This window comes from Pituophis catenifer, unplaced genomic scaffold (assembly GCF_029215685.1).
Source record: "Pituophis catenifer annectens isolate HBS135680 unplaced genomic scaffold, rPitCat1.0.hap2 SCAF_2, whole genome shotgun sequence".
NCBI classification, from domain to species: Eukaryota; Metazoa; Chordata; class Lepidosauria; order Squamata; family Colubridae; genus Pituophis; species Pituophis catenifer.
In genome coordinates this window covers 140,763,574-140,783,017 of record NW_027256882.1, presented here as the reverse complement: position 1 = coordinate 140,783,017, position 19,444 = coordinate 140,763,574, and the positions used below count along the sequence as shown (strand labels likewise).

Sequence of the window (19,444 nt, the reverse complement as noted above, 5' to 3'; positions counted from 1 at the left end):
TATTTTATAGGGGGTAGATGGGTCTGTTGTTATCAGCTGACTGAAGGTTTGCAGCAGAGCTTCATAGAACACAGAATCATAGGGCTGTAAGAGATCTCGGTCTTGTATCTAATCCAATCCCTTGCCCCTTATACCATCCCAGTCAAACGGTTGTCCGGTCTGTTTTTGAAAACCTCCAGTGATGGAACATTCACAACTCCAGAAAGCTAACTATTCCATTGATTAAGTGTTCTCACTTTCAGTAAATTTCTCCTTACTTCAGTTTTTCTCTGTTTGGTGAAGTATGGGATATTCTGCTCTTTGACATTTGTTTGTTCCAAAAGAGGTGCATGTCATCATATAATAGTTTTCAGCGAACAGCCTAATTTTCCAGTGACGTCGCATAGCACTCTAGATAAATCTGACATACTAATGAGCTAAACAGTGATATGAGGGTATTTCCACAGTATCGTAACTGGGCAGTATCACAGAAGGGGAAAAGAGAGTGGACTGCGTTACATATGATTATAGTATCTCCCCTGCAAGATATATAAATATATAGCCTTACTACCATACGCTTAAATATACTTACTAGCAGGAAGCAAGAAAAATCTGGCTTGCACTCTGAAAGTTGCAATTCAGCATCCCAGCAGAGATTTACAGCGTCCTGCACTATTTCAAATTCATAAGGTTATTGGCCTGTGTAGCCAATAAAGACTTCAGTGTACTGTAATCTATTGACTGAATGCTTGGCTAATAACTTAGAACCAGGTTTATCTGTCCACATTATAGGCAGTTCAGAATCTATCAAAATTAGAACAAAAGAAGAGATTAAAAAATTAAAATTGGCAAGTCTATGCATCAGTGGTGGATTGCTACCGGTTCGCCCCGGATCAGGTGAACCAGTAGCAGAGGCAACAGGAGGCTCCACCCACCCTCCCGGATGCTTTGGCGCATGCGCTCCCACGAGCAAACCAGTAGCAACGGGTTTTGAAACCCAACCCTGCTATGCATAGATGATGCTTAAGGCTTTTTCTGGAGAGTATCCTAACTTTTCACTCTCCATCTATTCTCTTTTCAAGAAAATAGAGCTCCCAGTTTGGTGATCAATAGTGTGGGAAAGATCCAACTGATTATATCTGCTCATGCAGAAATATTATGTGAAAGGAATATGAATCAGCCATAAATGAACTCACCTGGCATGGAACTTCTTTTATCAGTATTGAATGGGGAGAGAAGAACCCATATTCAAATTGCCAGTTGACCAAGGAATTCATTGAGTTATGAACTGGATAGATAGATTATAGATAAATGATAGGTAGGTAGATAGATAGGTAGGTAGGTAGATAGATAGATGATAGATAGATAGATAGATAGATAGATAGATAGATAGATAGATAGATAGACAGACAGACAGACAGACAGACAGACAGACAGAGGGATATTCATGGCACAGGCTTGGGTTACTTGCTGGACCACTTATTAATTCTGTCCATCTCATAAGATCCAACTGGTTGGATATGATCCAAGTCCTTTCTACAAAACAGTCATTTATGGGACCCAGCAATTGTGTTTTCTCTGTCGTGGTGCCTGCCCTTTGGAGCTACATACCTCTGCCCCAAGATTCAAATAATCCTGGTTCTGTTGGCCTTCCAGAAGATCTTTCGCCCAGGCGTTGCACAAGGGTGCTGGATGAACCTATCTGATATAGCAGAAAAATGACTGAATGTGGGTTGGCCTCAGCTTCTTTTCCTTCTGTTGTTTGCATTTTGTTGCTTTATAGTTTGGTTTTAATCCAACACTGGTTGGGTTAAATCAGGTTTAATCCAACACTGGTTTTAATCAGAGTTGCAATTTACAAGTTGAGTGGCTATAAAAATCTATTACATGCATGCATGCATGCATGCATGCATTCATACATACATACATACACACATACATACATACATACATACATACATACATACATACCATGGTTTTTGTTATGAGAACAATATAAGGAAAGACCCCCATATGGACTATGTTAAGCTTCTCAACAAAAAATAGTATAAAAATTTGGGTCTAGGACAACTCATCACAGCCAATTTGTCACCAGACATTGTAATTCACCAATTCAATACTGCATTAATGATTCCATTCAGGTACTTTTATTATTGATGAACACGTTTTCATCAAAATTATTGTAACTCTTATATTTCTGGACTGATTTTATTTATTTTATTTTATTATTATTGGCCACTGTTAAATCAAAATTAATTTAATTTTTGCATTTGTTGAATTATTCCATAGCGAATTGGCTGCAGTGAGTTGGTTGTGACGAGTTGTCCCATTCTGTAAAAATTCTCTTGAACCATTTCAGCTTTTTTGTATCAGAGCTATCTCCGTTATGACATTTTTACCAAAAGTCGTTCTCTCTCTCTCTCTCTCTCTCTCTCTCTCTCTCTCTCTCTCTTTCTCTGTGTGTGTGTGTGTGTGTAATTATGTCAGTTTTTCTAGTTGTAATTTGTCATACATTCTTTCATGTTTACATGCATACAGATTGCCGTTTGGACTTTGTTCAGAGAGGGAATTCATCTTCATAGTAAATCATCGTATAAAGCTATCCTTGTTTTTATCATATGTATTCTATATGCATACTGTATGTTCAATTAATGGTAAAATATTATAGATGGCTTTTCCTCCAGTGACAACCAATAAAGTGCAATTTAATCAATAAATTAAGCTTTATCTGAAGATACGTTCTTAAAAGCATACCCTGTATAATGGTTGGGTAATTTAAACAGTTGCAGTGGGAAAATTGGTTTTCTTTTTAAATCAAAAATAATGTTGGGGGGGGATATATTGAAGCCCTTAAACATATCGAGTAATCTGTTCACTGTTTCTTCTTGCAGTGTTCAGAACTCACTGGATTTTTATCATTAGTTTTTGTTTTGTTTTTTTCATTATCTGAATTTTCTCAGTGGCCTAACAGTGCCAAAGAGCAAAATGTCTGTGGAACCATGATGTAAATGTGAACTTCAAATGTTTCAAATGATTCTGCTTGTCCTGAGTTATGAAAATAGCTTGACTGAGACGGTGGGAAAGGAGATGATGGCAGGATGGCCCAAATCTGGACAGCGAGATGGGAATCAAACTATCGGGCCAGACATGAAAAGCTTGCACAGGAGGGGGCAGAGAAGAGTTTACACTTCAGTTGCTTGCTTAATTCAACCCAGATGTCTGCATAAATCCAGACAGCTACTCAATAAATAGGAACAAGCTAATATTTCCCCAGCTGTGACCAAATTGGATGTATCTCAGATGAAAGTCATTGTGTTTGCCAGAGCATGACCCTGGGATAGATGAAAACGAGGCTGTGCTGAGACAGAGGAAGAGGAGGCCCTCTCTGTGTGACTTTCGCTGGCAAAAATCCACATCCACAGCAGAGCAACTTCTCTTGGCCCAGCAAATGGAGTCCCATCCTCAGAACCAATCACCCCTATTTAGCAGTCTTGCCTGTATAATTGGAGCCTACTCAGCTCCTAATCATTCTGTCAAGGGGTTTTAATATGGTTGTAGAAGTAGCCCATTATTCTTGTAATATCCCCTCTTGGTTCACTTGGCAAAAGACTCAACGCTACCCCTAGAGATGTTCCTACATTATATATAGGCTCTGTGTGTCTAGCTTTCCATTCTGAATGACCATAGAATTGTCATAAGTATAAAGGGTCATGGATAGATTCTTGATGGAAGAATGTATGATCTGTTATGGGAGGGAAACAATAAGTGTCCTGGGAAAATAGAAAACGCAAGAAAGCAAGTCCAAATTACTCCACCTTGATTCTTTTCTTTTATGTACATTTATGTACATTGAGAGCATTGAGAAAAATTTCTTGTGTGTCCAATCACACTTGGCCAATAAAATTCTATTCTATTCTATTCTATTCTATTCTATTCTATTCTATTCTATTCTATTCTATTCTATTCTATTCGGCAGAGAGAAGCTCTGGAGGCTTTCAAGGTTGATGTCTGAAGGTGACAAGATCAGGAAACGTATGTCACAAGAATTATAGGAACACTACTTTATTATTTAGGGTATGATAACAGAATCTTGAAAGCTTGCTAAAGACACTATTTTATGTGCAAACATCTTTCCAAGCAGGAGAGAGTTCAACCAATAGTATGTTGATCAAGTTAGAATATCCAACCCCTTATAAATATATTTTTAATATACATTACGTAACAGAAATTAAATGAATGGATTGATCTACTTATTAGTTTCTAATATTGGACACTTGGAATAGCTAAAGAACATAAAATGATAATTACTCTTCAGTGATTTTCAGCAAATATAGTATGGCAAATGCTACATGGACTTTGGATCATCTGTTAAACAAATTCAGAAAATCACGTATTTATAATAATATGTAAATATCTTTAAACTCAGCAGTTAATTGGGCTCCACAGTTAATTGATTTCATTTGTACTAGAATCAATGTCTACATTTGATTAGTAAGTTAGTAATACATTTTATTCTTTTTTTTTATCCCATTAACAGTCACTCAGCCAATAAAACACCTGTGTCTGGAAACCACATTTTTAGTGGTTCACATTTATATAACTAAATATCTAAATTTCTCAAGTGATGTATTCTCAAATCAGAGAACTAATAAATTGAATCAGTTATCTCCTTACCCACTGATAATCTCAGGGCCGATTTAAATATTTTCAATTTCCCAAAGCAAAGTTTTCTACTTTGGCAGGACGAGACAAATAGATAACAAAAGATGACATCTGAAGTCCCTGTCTAGTTTAAAAAATTCATTTGAGTTAATTTGATTATTCAGTTTAACTTTAACGTTAAACCCTTTAACGTTCTTCCACTGTAGTCTTCTATGCATAGAGATGGCAGGTTGAATGATAGACAGATAGAATTGGTATCTTTGAGCTGCCAGACAATAGATTTCATACCATTTGACTCTGGACAAAGAGCATCTCCTAGTGGCCACATGAATGGATTGAATATCTAGGCTTTCGAGGCACCTTACCATCCAGAGCTGATACTTCAAATAACAAATATTTTTGGAGACAGAAGGCAAAGGAGGACTTGGTCAAAGCTTGAGAGCTATCCTTACCGAGCCTGGATAAGTGAAAAGGTACATTAAAATCAGTTCCTTATCTCTATCAGAGTAATTGTTGCTTTTGCTGTCATCTGATCAGACTCTTTTTCCTCTTCTCAGTATTAAGGATTTAGTAACTAAACCAAGAAGAGATACTTAGAACAGCAGTTATCATGGTTCGTTCTGGGAGAGGAGTGATGGAGGGGCCTTTCTTATGTTGGCTCAGCCTGGACTGATAACCCCAAAGGTGCTTTTTCAAGAGGCAACTGGATAATTCTGTTTTTACTTTGAAGACGTTTCGTTTCTCATCCAAGAAGCTTCTTCAGCTATGGACTGATAATGTTTGCAGGAAACCTCACTGGCTACATTGGGCTACCTGCTGGGAAAACATTAAGTACACTGAGCCATTCAGTTGCCTGTGACTAACCTCCACTCCATATTATTACATTTATAGGGTATGGCTAAAAATAAAGATCCGGTAGCACCTTTTCCAGCTAACAATTTTATTAAAAAGCATACATGTATTCCTCGACTTACAGCAATTTGTTCAGTGATTGTTCAAAGTTATAACAGCACTGAAAAAAGTGACTTATGACCATTTTTCACATGTATGACTATTGCAGCATCCCCGTGGGCCATGTGATTAAAATTCAGACGCTTGGCAACTGACGGCAGCGGTGTCCTAAAATCATGTGATGCCCTTTTGCAACCTTCTGTCAAGCGAAGTCAATGGGAAAGCCAACATAGTAACAACCATCTTGCTAACTTAACCATTGCAGGGATTCACTTAACAATTGTGGAAAGAAGGGTCGTAAAATGTGGCAAAACTCACTTAACAAGAGTCTCACTTAGCAATAGAAATGTTGGGCTCAATTGGGGTCACAAGTCGAGGAATATCTGTAATCTTTCATTCAATGTAGATGAATCTGATGAAATGAGCTGCAGCTCACAAAAACATATACCGTGTATTGGAAAAGGTGCTATTGTACTTGGTTCCTCCTGATTTTTTTAGCCTCTGCAGACTAACTTAGCTCTTCTTCTACATTCTTGCTTATGAAATCAAGGATGTGGCTAAAAAGGCACGTAGAACCCAAGGTAGTTTCATCTCATGATCAAAGTTATTCCTACATGTCTTGTCACAACCCAATATTGATTGTGGTCTGCTGAATTGCTGACCCTGTTTTATAGATATATTCATGTATATCTTTTTAAAAATGCACCATTAGAATATAACCTTTTAGGGGGAAGGAAGGTAGGCAGGCAGGATGGAAGGAAGGAAGGAAGGAAGGAAGGAAGGAAGGAAGGAAGGAAGGAAGGAAGGAGTATCCAAGTTTAGAGAAGAACAGGAGAAAGATTTGGCTCTTAAGAAAGAAATATTCCAAGCTGAAAAAAAGGAAAGAAGGGAGGGAGGGAGGGAGGGTGGGAGAAAGGAAGGAAGGAAGGAAGGAAGGAAGGAAGGAAGGAAGGAAGGAAGGAAGGAAGGAAGGAAGATCCAAGTTTAGAAAAGAACAGGAGAGAAAGATTTGGCTCTCGAGAAAGAATTATTTCAAGCTGAAAATATGAAGTGCAGCTGGGGAAAAGGAGATCAAAGATCAAAAACAAAGTAGTTCCTTGGCCCTTTCAGATATCAAGTACAGCTCCATTTGTCAACTCACACCTATCTCTACCTGCCACTAAGTGAGTGTGCCATAACCAGGCAAATATGGATTCTTATATTACTAGTGGCAACGGTGCTCAGTGCTGCCTGCCATTTGTAGGCTAATCACTTGGCAGTCCATCTGCTGATCGGCTCATTTAGCCATTGGTGCGAAAAACAACAGCTTGATGAGAAAAGGCACACAGCCTATAAGAGAAAAAACAAAGCGACGGAGAGAGAAAAACAAGAGAACAAAAATCAGCTTTGGATAGGTAGATAAAGAGGAAACATAGGAGCCCCCTCTTACTGAGATCAATAAGAGGAAAGGAACTCAGGGACATACCTTGGCTTAGGCAAGCAGTGGCCATGCTCATATTTTTTCACACGTCACCCGTGTACCTCACCTCAGAAGAGGTATTCAGCAGGTTCTGACCAGTTCTGGAGAACCGGTAGCGGAAATTTTGAGTAGTTCGGAGAACCGGTAAATACCACCTCTGACTGGCCCCGCCCCCATCTATTCTCTGCCTCCCGAGTCCCAGCTGATCAGGAGGAAATGGGGATTTTGCAATAACTTTCCCCTGGAGTGGGAAGGGAATGGAGATTTTACAGTATCCCTCCCCTGCCACGCCCAGCAAGCCATGCCCAGCAAGCCACACCCACCGAACCGGTAGTAAAAAAAAATGAATCCCACCACTGCCTCACCCTCTCTTTAATTAGTGGTATAATGGAAACCTGGTGAATAACTGAAATATGCAGATTTCTATTAGGTGAATAGCAAAGGAAGATGCCTCAAAGTTTTCTCCTGCCTTGGTGTGGTTGGGTGTTCTGGTTGTATGACACATACGCCAGGTCCCTTTCATGTTGTTGTTCTCTACACAGCTGATAAGAAGGAAAAAATCCATCAGCCAAGGGATGCTTGAAATGGCCAGGTGAGCACATGTTAAATGCAGCCATCTGTAAAATAGAGGAATTAGCCGATAATAACAACAGCATTAACCGATAATATCACATGATGACTAAAGGCTACAACGTGGCTCTCTGATCAAGCAAAGAGAAAAGGCAGGTGTAAAATGGCCTTCAGAAGAGAGGCCAGAAGCTGGGTTGTGCTAAAAATGTTGCTCATGGAGGATCTCAAACCCCAATCTTGCTACTATTCCTAGGACTAAGGTTGTTCTGATCTGCTCTCTAAATCCCCAGGGCTCCATTTCTGGATTCTTAGCATACATGAAGTCTTCCCAGTCTTACTAGATCTACTAGTAGCAGAACAGATTTTTTTTTTCTTTAAGATTCATCTTTCTCTTGGAATACTAGTTCTGACGAGAGGACAATGTTGCAATCACATCTCTGTTTGCTATTTTTGGGTGCAGAGCAGTGGTGGGTTGCCCCCGGTTTGGACCGGTTCGCAAGAACTGGTAGCAAAATCGGTGGGAGGCTCCGCCCACTGACCCGGATGGCATCATAAGTGATCTGTGCGTGCGTAGAAGCTTCTGCGCATGTGCAGAAGAGCGCATGCATGAGCAAAGCTAGCACACACACACGGGCATGATGCGAACCAGTAGTAAAGGTAAGTAGAACCCACCCCTGGTGCAGAGCTTCATTCATCCCCATTCTATCAAGCACTGGGTCTGATGAGAATGTGATCAGAAAAATATTAGAATGTGCAGAAATGAATAGACTAACACTTGCAATCAAAGAGAAGGAACAAACTGAATACTATATGATATGGGATGTATTTTATCGATGGTTAGAGAATAAATATGAAAGCTAAAAATAAAAGAAGATTAGTAAAATATAAGTTAAGATAGAATTAAATATGTTGTTGATGATTGTTATTATGATTAGGTTTATTAAGTATATTAGTATTAAGATAAGAAAAGAGAATTAATACCAATGTAATGAATATGACTGTAATTTTTAATTACTATTGCACTAGATATTTGTACACAGATGATACACGGTTTAATGGAAAATGAACTGTTTGTATTAAAATAAAATAAACATTTTTTTAAAAAAAGCATTGGGTCTAAATTATATGCTAACTGCATGCTGCTTTGTTCCAGTTTTATTTTCTCCTTCCATATTTTTTAATGTTGCGTATTTAAAACAGAATGCAGATGGAAAGTATATATTTCAACTAACGGATACCATCTCCCATCTGAAGTCAAGCTGACCATATCAGTAACTGGCTAAACCAAATTTTCAGAATTTTCATGGAAAGAAATTGAGTATTTCTACCTTTTCAAGCTTCACCCATAACTCCTAAAATATATATTGTAACGTCTCTCTTTCAGTCAAATAGGAAACTAACAGGACGATGATTGACTGATTTATGTTCCTTATGTACCATTTTTCCAAGAGGCATCACGTAGTAACATTCTTCCTTCTTATCTCAGTGACTTTTAATATAAGCTCTACTAACCAAGCAAGGGTCCATCTGCTCCAGCATTCAGCATCCCAATAGATGCATTCAAATAACTATGGTAGTATTTAAGGCAGGCCATCTGTAATTCTGGAGAGAATAATCATGAACAGTAACCACTGAAGGCCACTAGCTTTCTATGAATAGGATAAGAAGATGAATTTTCATAGAGCCCATTGGCCATTCAGTAAGTGTCATTGGCTCAGCAGACTTTCCAACTTATCTTTTCCTAATACTTATCTAACATTTCAGCATCTATGCCATCTGGGTCTCCTCATTAACAAGATCATAGAATTTCTGCTTTGAACCATGTAAGAATTTGCTTCTTGGGAGAAGTTTAATAGGGAGATGGGCTGAGATATCACCTAGATCCGTGATGGTGAACCTATGCCACATGTGCCACAGGTGGCACGCAGAGAGATTCTTAAGTGAATGGCAGAGGCTATCCAGATGTGTTTTTAAAATCTCCTGGTAATGTGCTCTAAGAGCCAAGGTGGTGCAGTGGTTAGAATGCAGTACTGCAGCTACTTCAGCTGACTACTAGTTCAGCAGATCAGCGGATCAAATGTCACCGGCTCAAGGTTGACTCAGCCTTCCATCCTTCCGAGGTGGGTAAAATGAGGACCCAGATTGTTGGGGGCAATATGCTATTTAGTTTACTGTCTTTGGTGTAAGCCGCCCAGAGTCCTCGGAGAGTGGGCAGCATAGAAATACAAATAATAAATAAATAAATAAATACCTCCGGGCTGTCAAACTTGCGGCCCATGGGCCGGATGCGTCACGCGCTGGGCACTCCCACACCCAGTTTAGCGAAGGGGGGGAAGTTGCAATAGGTCGCGTGACGCTGCCATGACAACACAAGTTTGACATCCCTGCTCTACCTCCTGGTAACATTCATGACACAGTAGAAGGACAAAGATCCAAGGAGAAGCTTGGCGAATTACTTTCATAACTCACGGAAGAAAATTGCATGGGTGTATCATCCAGAGCCAAGTTCAATTCTATCTAGCAGCCTGATAAGGTAGACCATATCAGGCGGGATAACTAAAACTATACTTTATCAAGGTAAGCCAAAGTAGCAGAAGCTTGCAAGTGTGATTGTGCTTTACTTCCCCCCTGACACACCAATACCCCAAAGAGTCAGGGAGGAACCACACTGAGCCACTTGCTAACACTGTCTCCTTTCACAGGGAACGTGTTTGCGTATGTGCTTGTGTGAGAGCAGGGATGGTATTCACTTACCTTCGCTACATACATAATATGTAGATATAATATATGTAGATATATAATGTGAGTGCACACACCACCTCCGCGAATGCGCAGAACCTTCCGCACATGTACTGAGCATCAAAAATGGGATGTGATGACGTCCGGGTGGGTGGGCGGAGCCTCCCGCAGCAGCCGCTACCAATTCGCCCGAACCGGATAGAACTGGCTAAATACCACCATTATGTGAGAGAGATTTTTTTATTTGTTTGGAAGTGGAGAGAAAAGGTTTGCACCAGTAACAGCCAAACAAAAGGTTTGGTCCAGAACGCAGCCGTGCGAGCTGTCGTGGGTGCACCTAAGTACACCCACATTACACCAATTCTCCGTGAGCTGCACTGGCTCCCTATTGGTCTCCATTCACAATTCAAGGTGTTGGTTCTTACCTTTAAAGCCCTACATGGCTCAGGGCCAGGGTATCTTCGAGACCACCTTCTATCGCATAACTCCCAACAACCGGTAAGATCCCACAGAGTTGGTCTCCTCTGGGTCCCATCAGCTAAACAATGTCAGCTGGCGGGCCCGCAGGGGAGGGCCTTCTCTGTGGCTGCCCCAGCTCTCTGGGACCAGTTACCTCCTGAGGTCCGGACCATCCCCACCCTATTGGCCTTCTGAAAAGCAGTGAAGACCTGGCTTTTCCGGCAGGCCTGGGGCCGTTGATCTCGCTCTTGCGATCCGGCGAGTTCCGGCCATGAATGGTGTGAATGAGTTTTAATGTTTTTAATGTTTTTAATTTTTAAATGTTTTTTATAATGATTTTAAATGCATTGTGAGCTGCCCTGAGTCTTCGGAGAGGGGCGGCATACAAATTGAATTAATAAATAATAAATAAATAGCTGGATTCCAATAAGTTCAATGCACACACACACACCTCCAAAAAAGTATTGTAGAAGTAAATGGTTAAAATCTCTCCTTTTCTCCCTCTACTGTCATTACATCATTGCCATATTCCTCAACCATTGTGTCAGAAGAATAATTTGGAGTCCCAACTCGAGCCAGGGCTGCACAAGAATAAATAAAAATGGGATCCAGATAGCTGTGAGGAAAGAAGAAACATTTATTCCTAAAAGCAAAACAGTTTGCCTATATGGGCAGGCTGCAGAGAAATGGGGTACAACGGTAGATTTTTATAGGGGGAGCTTGTCCAGGGTGAAATGTCTATGTGCTGAATGTACAACTTGAGGTGTGTTTGTGTATGTTTGTGCATGTGTGTGTGAAGATATGTTATTCTTGTGAGCGTGCAATTCCTCTGGGAGACCTAATTTAATTAACTCTGTTTGCCAGCCTTATCCTTTGATATGTAGATTAGGTCTGGGGAAGTTGCTAATTTTAGTTGATTAACATAGTTTCAGCTTGACTGTCAGTTATCTAGTGGGGACACTGATTCTCAAACTATTGTGGATTCTGTTGATATTTTAAGGGAAGATGGAAACAGTATAAAGAATAAAATATATTTGGATATAAAACTTCTCACAACTGGAAAAAAAAATAGGGGGAGAAATGCAGTAAGCCTAGAAGGGTTGCCTTCCCCTGATCTAATCTAAGCAGGGAAGCATGCCATCTGGGCCTCCACTAGTTTACTAGAAGAACCTGTGGCTCAAAGCATGTTTGATCAATGGGTTGGCTGATGTTCTTGGACAAAAAAAAAACTTTGCAACGATTATTCACATTCTGGTAACCACCTGCTTTGGTCGATGATCTGTAATATATCTGGGACTGCTTTTGAATATTGTCCAAAAGTTCCAGTTAATCAAAACCGGGACAGCTAAGCTGCTGCGTGGGATCTGCTGCCCATCCAAACACATTAGGCTTGAGCTTGTCCATCTGCACTAGCTCTTGTCTCTTTCCAGGTCCAAATCAAGCTATTGATACTCACTTTTGAAGCACTGATTGGTTTGGGCAGAGATCCTGGAGGAACATCCTCTTTGCCGTAGGTACCCCTACCTAAAGGTTCTCAAAGTTCTCGTCTCCATCTGCATCTCCAATGCATCGTAAAACGTTTAGCTTTGGGAGAGGAAAAAAGAGACGACGTAAAAGAAGACTATGCATTACACAGACATGCATGCGAAGCTCTCTGTTGGGAGGAAAACCACTTTAGGGAGTAAGAATCGACATCAGAGATGCCAGAGGAGCCAACAAAAAAAAAAGTCAAGATGGCAGCTTTGATCACATTAAATTGCAGACACAGTAACCTTTAAAAAAAAAAAAGATCACCTCTAAGGCTGATCTTGAGACAAACTGTCAGCAGGACGAGAGCGAAGCAATCTGTTGCTTCTAGCAGTCTTCACCTCTTTTCACTCTTTCTGTCCCAGCTCTATGTCCTCCGATTTGATTATATCCACCATACTATTGCTATAGGTAAGTTCAAAGGCAGGAAGCCTCGCTGTGGCACACCTACTGCTGGGCAACATCAGTGCCTCCACTAGATAATTGACATTCAAGCGGAAACTATGTTAATCAACTAAAATTAGCAACTTCCTCAAACCCTTAAATAAGTTACCCAGACCTAATCCACATATCAAAGGATAAGGCCCGCAAACACAAAGTTAATTAAATTAGGTCTCCCAGAGGAACTGCATGTTTCTGGACAAGTGGGGATCTCAGGGTCTGAAGAAGCTTTTTGGCCTAAGCCTCTGGGCAGAAGTCCATAAGGATGTCTATGGTTTGAGATACTATTTCTGCACCCATACAGCAGAAACAAAAGTAGAACTGACTGGCAGTGCTCTAAGACAGCTTCCTCCCCTCCCTCCCTTCTGCCTCCATCTCTGCTCAGCCAGACTAGCCGGCTGCTCCACTCCCTCCTAGGTCTGTCTCAGCCAAGTGCACACCTGCCACTGCTCCTCCTCCTCCTCCTCCTCCCCCCTCCTTTTGCAAAAGCTTGAATCCAGCAGCTTGCTCAGTCTCTTTCCCATTTCTCCCCCTGGGCTTTTCTCTTTCTTTTCTCTACAACAGCCTTGCAGAGAGGTGGTGGAGGAGGAGGAGGAGGAGGAGGAGGAGGAGGAGGAGGAAGAGGAAGAGGAAGAGGAAGAGGAAGAGGAAGAGGAAGAGGACCTTCAGACATCATCTACTGAAGAGAATCAGCAGGGACCTCTTGCAAAGCTGGCGAATACAGGACAGCAATTTCTGCAGCCAAAGCATCAAGGTAAGTTTACACCAGATTGCATCTGCAAGAAGATGGCAAGTAGTGAACTGGACTGGACTGCCCTAGCCTGATCTAGCAAGAGGAAGGAGAATTGCATTTCCTTGAGCTAGCTAGGTCATTACATTGCTTAGTTCTACCAGTCTTAGGAGCCAGATGGATGGAAAGTTGCTACTTGCTAGGAAAGGGTGAAACAGGGGATTAGAGTCCATAGAGGGGAATGATGCAGCCCCAAACCCTTTAGAAATCCTTCTAGATCTCACTGTCTGTCAATCCAGATAGAGAAATAGAATCATTCTATCTGAAAGAAACTCAGAGGCTATCTAGCCCAACTCTTCTGTTAATGCAGGGAACCCATTGCAGCATCATAGCTAATAAAATTAACCACCGGAAGGAAGGAAGGAAGAAGGGAGGGAGGGAGGGAGGCACTAGTAAAATGGAATAGAATATATCTCGGAGTTGGTTCAATGCCTCTTGTATTTAAATGTACCCATTTATTTCTACCATGCCCACCATATTGGCATCTGTTTACATCCATGGGCAATTGCTAAATGCCCAACAGATATAATTGAACATTCTCTAATCCCTTAATGATGACTCTCTATCCTGAATTTTGGAGAGTGCATTATAGTTCTGTCCTTTAGCTTTACAATTCTAGGTGCTCTTGTTTCTCACACCTAGGTGATTTAACAGAAGAGGAGCAGAAGTTGAACATTTTGGTGGAAAGAAGACAGATTTGCCTTTGACTTCTCCTTTAGAAGCTTCATTGTAGACCAGCAAATCTTTCTTTACCTACACACCAAGGGAGAAACTTTACTCAATTAGAAAGATACAGAATTGCCAGGGTTATGACAGCTGTGGGAAAACAAGTGGGTCAAATGGAATCAATCATTGCCAATAGCTATATTGATTCATTCTGTGGCGCTGCTGTTTTGCTAACCCTGTTAAAAAAAACAAGGAACAATTTCCTGCAGCCAACGGCCCAGGGTCGGTGAGGTTTCTGCTATTGTAAGCACGAATTCTATTGTATTTTTTTTAACCCCGTTGTCCTTGGTCTCCTCGTAGCTGGAAGGAGAAGATGAACAAAAGTGATCCGGCCTGGGAGAGCAATGCCAAGGACCCAGATGAGAAGGAGATATCGCCGTGCATGGTCAGCATAGGGGCCCTCCTCTACTACTGCATCCTGCTGTGTGTGGGTTTGCCTGGTAAGACAAAAATCAAGAAATCCAACAGCTCCACAGGTGTGTCAGTGAGATGTGTTCATGCGTACTTCCAACAGATAGGAGGAGAAGCAGCAGCAGCAGCAGCAGCAACAATTCGTAGTTGAGAGATTTTATGGTTATTTGTTTAAGTGTCTGGGGTAGTACTGCCAAGCTGACACATAGGAAAAAATATATATATATGCAAAAGGGCAGAATAAAAACTCCATCATATCAACTCAAGCAAATACAGTCCAGAAACCAAATCACATTTTAAAAGCCTGTAGAAGGAGGGACTCAAACATTTTTTGCGGGAAAGACTGCCAAGGAAAAAAATGGATCCCACCGAGAAGGATCTATCTCTAGTGGCTATCAGGAGAAAACTGTTGGAAATAGGAGCCAAAGGCCATCAGAGAGAATAGGAGATGGAAATGGAAGTCTTCGCCTTGATATATCCTACAGAGGTGAAATACAAACAAACCAGGGAGCTGCAAAAGGGTGACAAACCAGAGTAAACAGCTGCTGCAAAGCAAGAAAAATAAAATATATCCAGCCAAATTTGAGAAGGCATATTTTCAGGCAAGGATTATAACTGGTAGGATTTTAACTGAGCCCTTCATTTTAAAATCAGAAGGGTTTAATGTTTTTCTTTACATGTAACTGCAGTGGGATTCACTGATTATTACATAGTGACAAATAGAAAATGTTTGTCCTTAGAATGGGAAAGATGTTAAACTATGCCCCCCCCCCAAAAAAAGGACTGCAGAACTCTCATAGAATTGATATATAAAGGAATACTGTGAACGAAGTATTATTACAGTAAGGACTGGGGGCATTTTTCTAGGAATGTTCAAGATGCAGTATATAGGAATTATAGTAAAATCCCTTCATAAAGTTTATATTACTAAACTTGTTTTATTTTGTGGTTAGATTTATATGCTGCTTTTTGCTCAAGAGCCCAAAGCAATGCAAGCACTCCCCAGGTTATGAGCAAGTTCCATTCCTGTGTTTAATTCGAATTTGTATTTAAGTCAGAACTCGTACTTACAAATGGACTGCCTATTACTAAAACTGGCAGACAATGTTCTCCTTCTTCAAGCCGGCCAACGGCTGAAGCCACACAATATTTCCATGAACCATTGAAAAAACACTATTTGTTAAATGTGCAGAGTTTTAGTGGTTCATGAAAACATTGCTTGGCTTCAGCAGTTCTTTAGCTCATAGAAGAATCGTCAGTCTGTTCAAAAGTTATTAGTTGTTCCGTTGTTAGTCAGTTGTTCTTAACCTGGAGACTGCCAGTGCTTAGTGCTTTGGACCTCTTACAGCATTTCCCCCCCTAAAACAACCAGACTGCCATCAGCCTAAACTCACCTAGGGAGCTGTGTTCAGTCTAGATTCTAGATCTCTGTGGGATTTGGTCCAACATTTTAATTACTATCCCACAATTGTCACAACTTCTCTTAACTTCTTTGTGTATTTTCATAAAAATCCTTCCAACAGAATTTTTTTTCCACTTCCCCTGTGTTCATCAACATTAGTAAAAACAAAATCATAAAAAGTTAAAGCACATACCTTGGAGGCTACCCAGTCATTCCAATAGCCTATTTAGTGCAAAAGATCAGTGTGTTCTCCGATGGTTTGTTTGTTTTTTAGCAAAAGGAAATTGTTTCTTATCCCAAAATTTTAATGCATGGGCAGGATTTTTTTTTAAAAAAAAGAAAACATGACTTATAGGAAGGTGAGAGGAAAAGTTTATTAGGTACAATTTTATTCATATGTGCCCATCATAGTGTTAATTTCAAGATGAGCACCAGAGGGAGCTATCATCTCACAAAGATGTGGAGAACATTAATGGGCAGTTTTATGAGTCCTTACATCTACAATGCCAGCGATACTGAAAATGATTTGTTTTCACAAAGCCCTGGTATTACTTTAGCAGTTCATGGGAATTAGCCTCCCCTGTTTTGAAATGTCAATGTGGTATACCCTATAGTACCATTCCAGACAAATGGCTGTCCAATCTCTTCTTAAAACCTCCAGTGTTGGAACAACCATGGCTTCGGGAGGCAAGTCATTCCATTAATCATTGCTCCAATAATGGATGTTTTTAAGATGAGATTGGACAACCATTTGTCTGAAATGGTGATGGCGAACATATGGCACATGTGCCACAGGTGGCATGCGGAGCCATCTCTGCGGGCACGCGAGCCGACACTCAGGTCAGCTTCACAGCGCATGCCTGCATGCCTCCCGCCGGCCAGCTGATTTTCGGGTCTCTGCCGGAAGACACGCACCTATGCGTGGGGGGGGGTCGTGCACACATGCACAGGGCTGGGGGTTGCACACATATGCATGGGGGGTGGGGGAGTGCAGCGCTCCCCCCGGCCCCCATTTTTGGTTCCTGCTGGAGGGAGGGAACCTGCAGGGAGGCCTGCTGGCACAAAAATGGGGGTCACATGCACATGTGTGGGGATGGGGGAGTACAGGGGGGGTCACACCGGTGGTGGGTTGCCCCCGGTTTGGACCGGTTCACAAGAACCGATAGAAAAACGAGCGGGAGACTCCGCCCACTGACCCAGACATCATCATAGGTGATCTGCACATGCGCAGAAGCTTCTGCGCATGCACAAAAGAGCACGCGCAAGCGTGAGTGAAGTGAGGGCGCGCGCACAGGCACAATGTGAACCGGTAGTAAGGATAAGTAGAACCCACCCCTGGGTCACATGCGCGGGGGTGGGAGGTGGGCTGAGGGTCACGTGCGCATGCATGGGGGCGGTGCCTGAGGGGGAGCATTGCATTATGGGTGTCGGCATGTGTGCTTTCAGCACCCGAGGGAAAAAAGGTTCGCCATCACTTGTATAGGGTCTCCTGCCTGATTAGGGAGTAGGACTAGAAGACCTCCAAGGTCCCTTCCAACTCTGTTATTCTATTATTCTTATGTAAGAACATGCTTGAGAGACCAAAGGGGAAAAGCTAGGGATTGGTCAGATAAGAGGCAGTTTAGCTCACCGAAGAAATGGGACCAGGGCAAACATCTCCGAAAGGAACCCACTCCCCCACCCCAAGTTTCTTGGATTGTAAAAGTAAGGAGAAGATCTCTGAAAGGAACCCACTCCCCCACCCCAAATTTCTTGGATTGTAAAGATAAGGAGAGAGAGAGAGAGAGAGAGAGAGAGAGAGAGAGAGAGAGAGAGAGAGAGAGAGAGAGAGAGAGAGAGAGAGATGTACTTTCAGACTTGCAAAAATATAGTTCTAGTACTCGTGGTTGCTTCTTCTTCTCTGGGTTACTTCTAAGGGGTGACACTGTCCTACTTCCTATTTCATTTGTATAATTGGGTCCCAAATACAATTACTGTATATCTAGTCCTTCTTCTTCCGAAGTCGTCTGGCTGACATCCATCTCTGTTTGTTATCTTTCCCAGCCTTATTTTACCTTGACAATAGCCCCGTCAAGAACAAATAAGCTAAAGGGAGGCCATTTGGGTCGATTTTGCAGAAATCAAATATTAGTCACAGCTATGCATGCAAATACTAATTCATCCTAAAGTACTTTTAAACTCCTTATCTACAGATACCTTTTTGTTATCTTTTCTTCCAGTTAACATTTTAACTGCCGCTGCACTTTCCCGTCTTGCTGCTCGCACCCAGAAATCCTCGTACTGCTACCTCTTGGCCCTCACCGCTTCTGACATCCTGACTCAAGTCTTTGTGGTCTTTGCTGGCTTCATTGTGCAGGCAGCCATCTTGGCCCGCGAAGTCCCAGGTGCCTTTGCCCATGCAATAAACATCTTACAGTTCACAGCCAATCACGCCTCCATCTGGGTGACGGTACTGTTGACTATGGACCGTTATGTGGCCCTTTGCCATCCCCTGCAGTATCGGGCTGTCTCCTACCCAGAACGCACCCAGAAGATAATTGCTGCCATGTTTGCAGTCTCACTGGCTACTGGAGTTCCTTTCTACTGGTGGCTAGATGTTTGGCATGATGTCTACCCGCCCAGCACTTTGGACAAAGTCCTGAAGTGGCTTCATTGCTTCATCATCTACTTCATTCCCTGCACTGTCTTTCTGATGACAAACTCTGTTATCATCTGCAAGCTCAAGCGATCAGGAAATCCCAACCGCCGCCTCAGCAGAACCACAGCCATTTTGCTGGCCGTCACCACTGTCTTCATTGTCCTCTGGGCTCCACGGACATTTGTCATGATCTACCACCTCTATGTGGCATCAGTTAATCAGGACTGGCGAGTACACCTAGCCTTGGATGTTGCCAACATGGTAGCCATGCTTAATACCTCCATCAACTTCTTCCTTTATTGCTTTGTCAGCAAGACCTTCCGGCGTACTGTCCGTGAAGTGCTAGTCTCTTACAGATTCCAGTGTGCCCAACCATCAAGGAAGGACACTGCTCTGGAACTGACTCTGAAACCCCTGGGGGTCTGGGCTGGGACTTCAGTTTAGGGAGATTATCATCCTTCTGCAACCAGCTCCCGCTTTTGCTGAATGTAGATTCCGTGGACCTTTTGGTGCACTAAAAGGATGGAGAATAGGGATGTCCTTCGTGGCCCTAAATTCCTTCAGAAAAAAAGGAGAGGAGGTAGTGAAGTAGCTTCATTCAGAGATGCTTTGTTTTCATTCTTTATTCTATTTTTAAGTAATGAATTGTTTGGGGAAGGGAGGAAGGAGGGAAGCCTTCATCCTCCTTTT

At 41.9% G+C, this 19,444-nt stretch overlaps 1 protein-coding gene across 1 annotated transcript; it reads left to right on the top strand.

Moving 5' to 3' along the window:
• The first annotated feature begins 14,616 nt into the window (after positions 1–14,616).
• GPR142 (G protein-coupled receptor 142) lies at positions 14,617–19,198 on the top strand. The gene is made up of 2 exons (XM_070934722.1): positions 14,617–14,743; positions 18,336–19,198. The coding sequence occupies exons 1-2, from the start codon at positions 14,617–14,619 to the stop codon at positions 19,196–19,198; spliced, it is 990 nt and encodes a 329-aa protein (XP_070790823.1).
• The last annotated feature ends 246 nt before the right edge of the window (positions 19,199–19,444 follow it).

Coding starts and splice junctions, on each gene's coding strand:
- GPR142 (XM_070934722.1), top strand. CDS start 14,617: ATGAACAAAAGTGATCCGGCCTGGGAGAGCAATGCCAAGGACCCAGAT. Junction 14,744..18,335: donor GCTGTGTGTGGGTTTGCCTG/GTAAGACAAAAA, acceptor CTTTTCTTCCAG/TTAACATTTTAACTGCCGCT.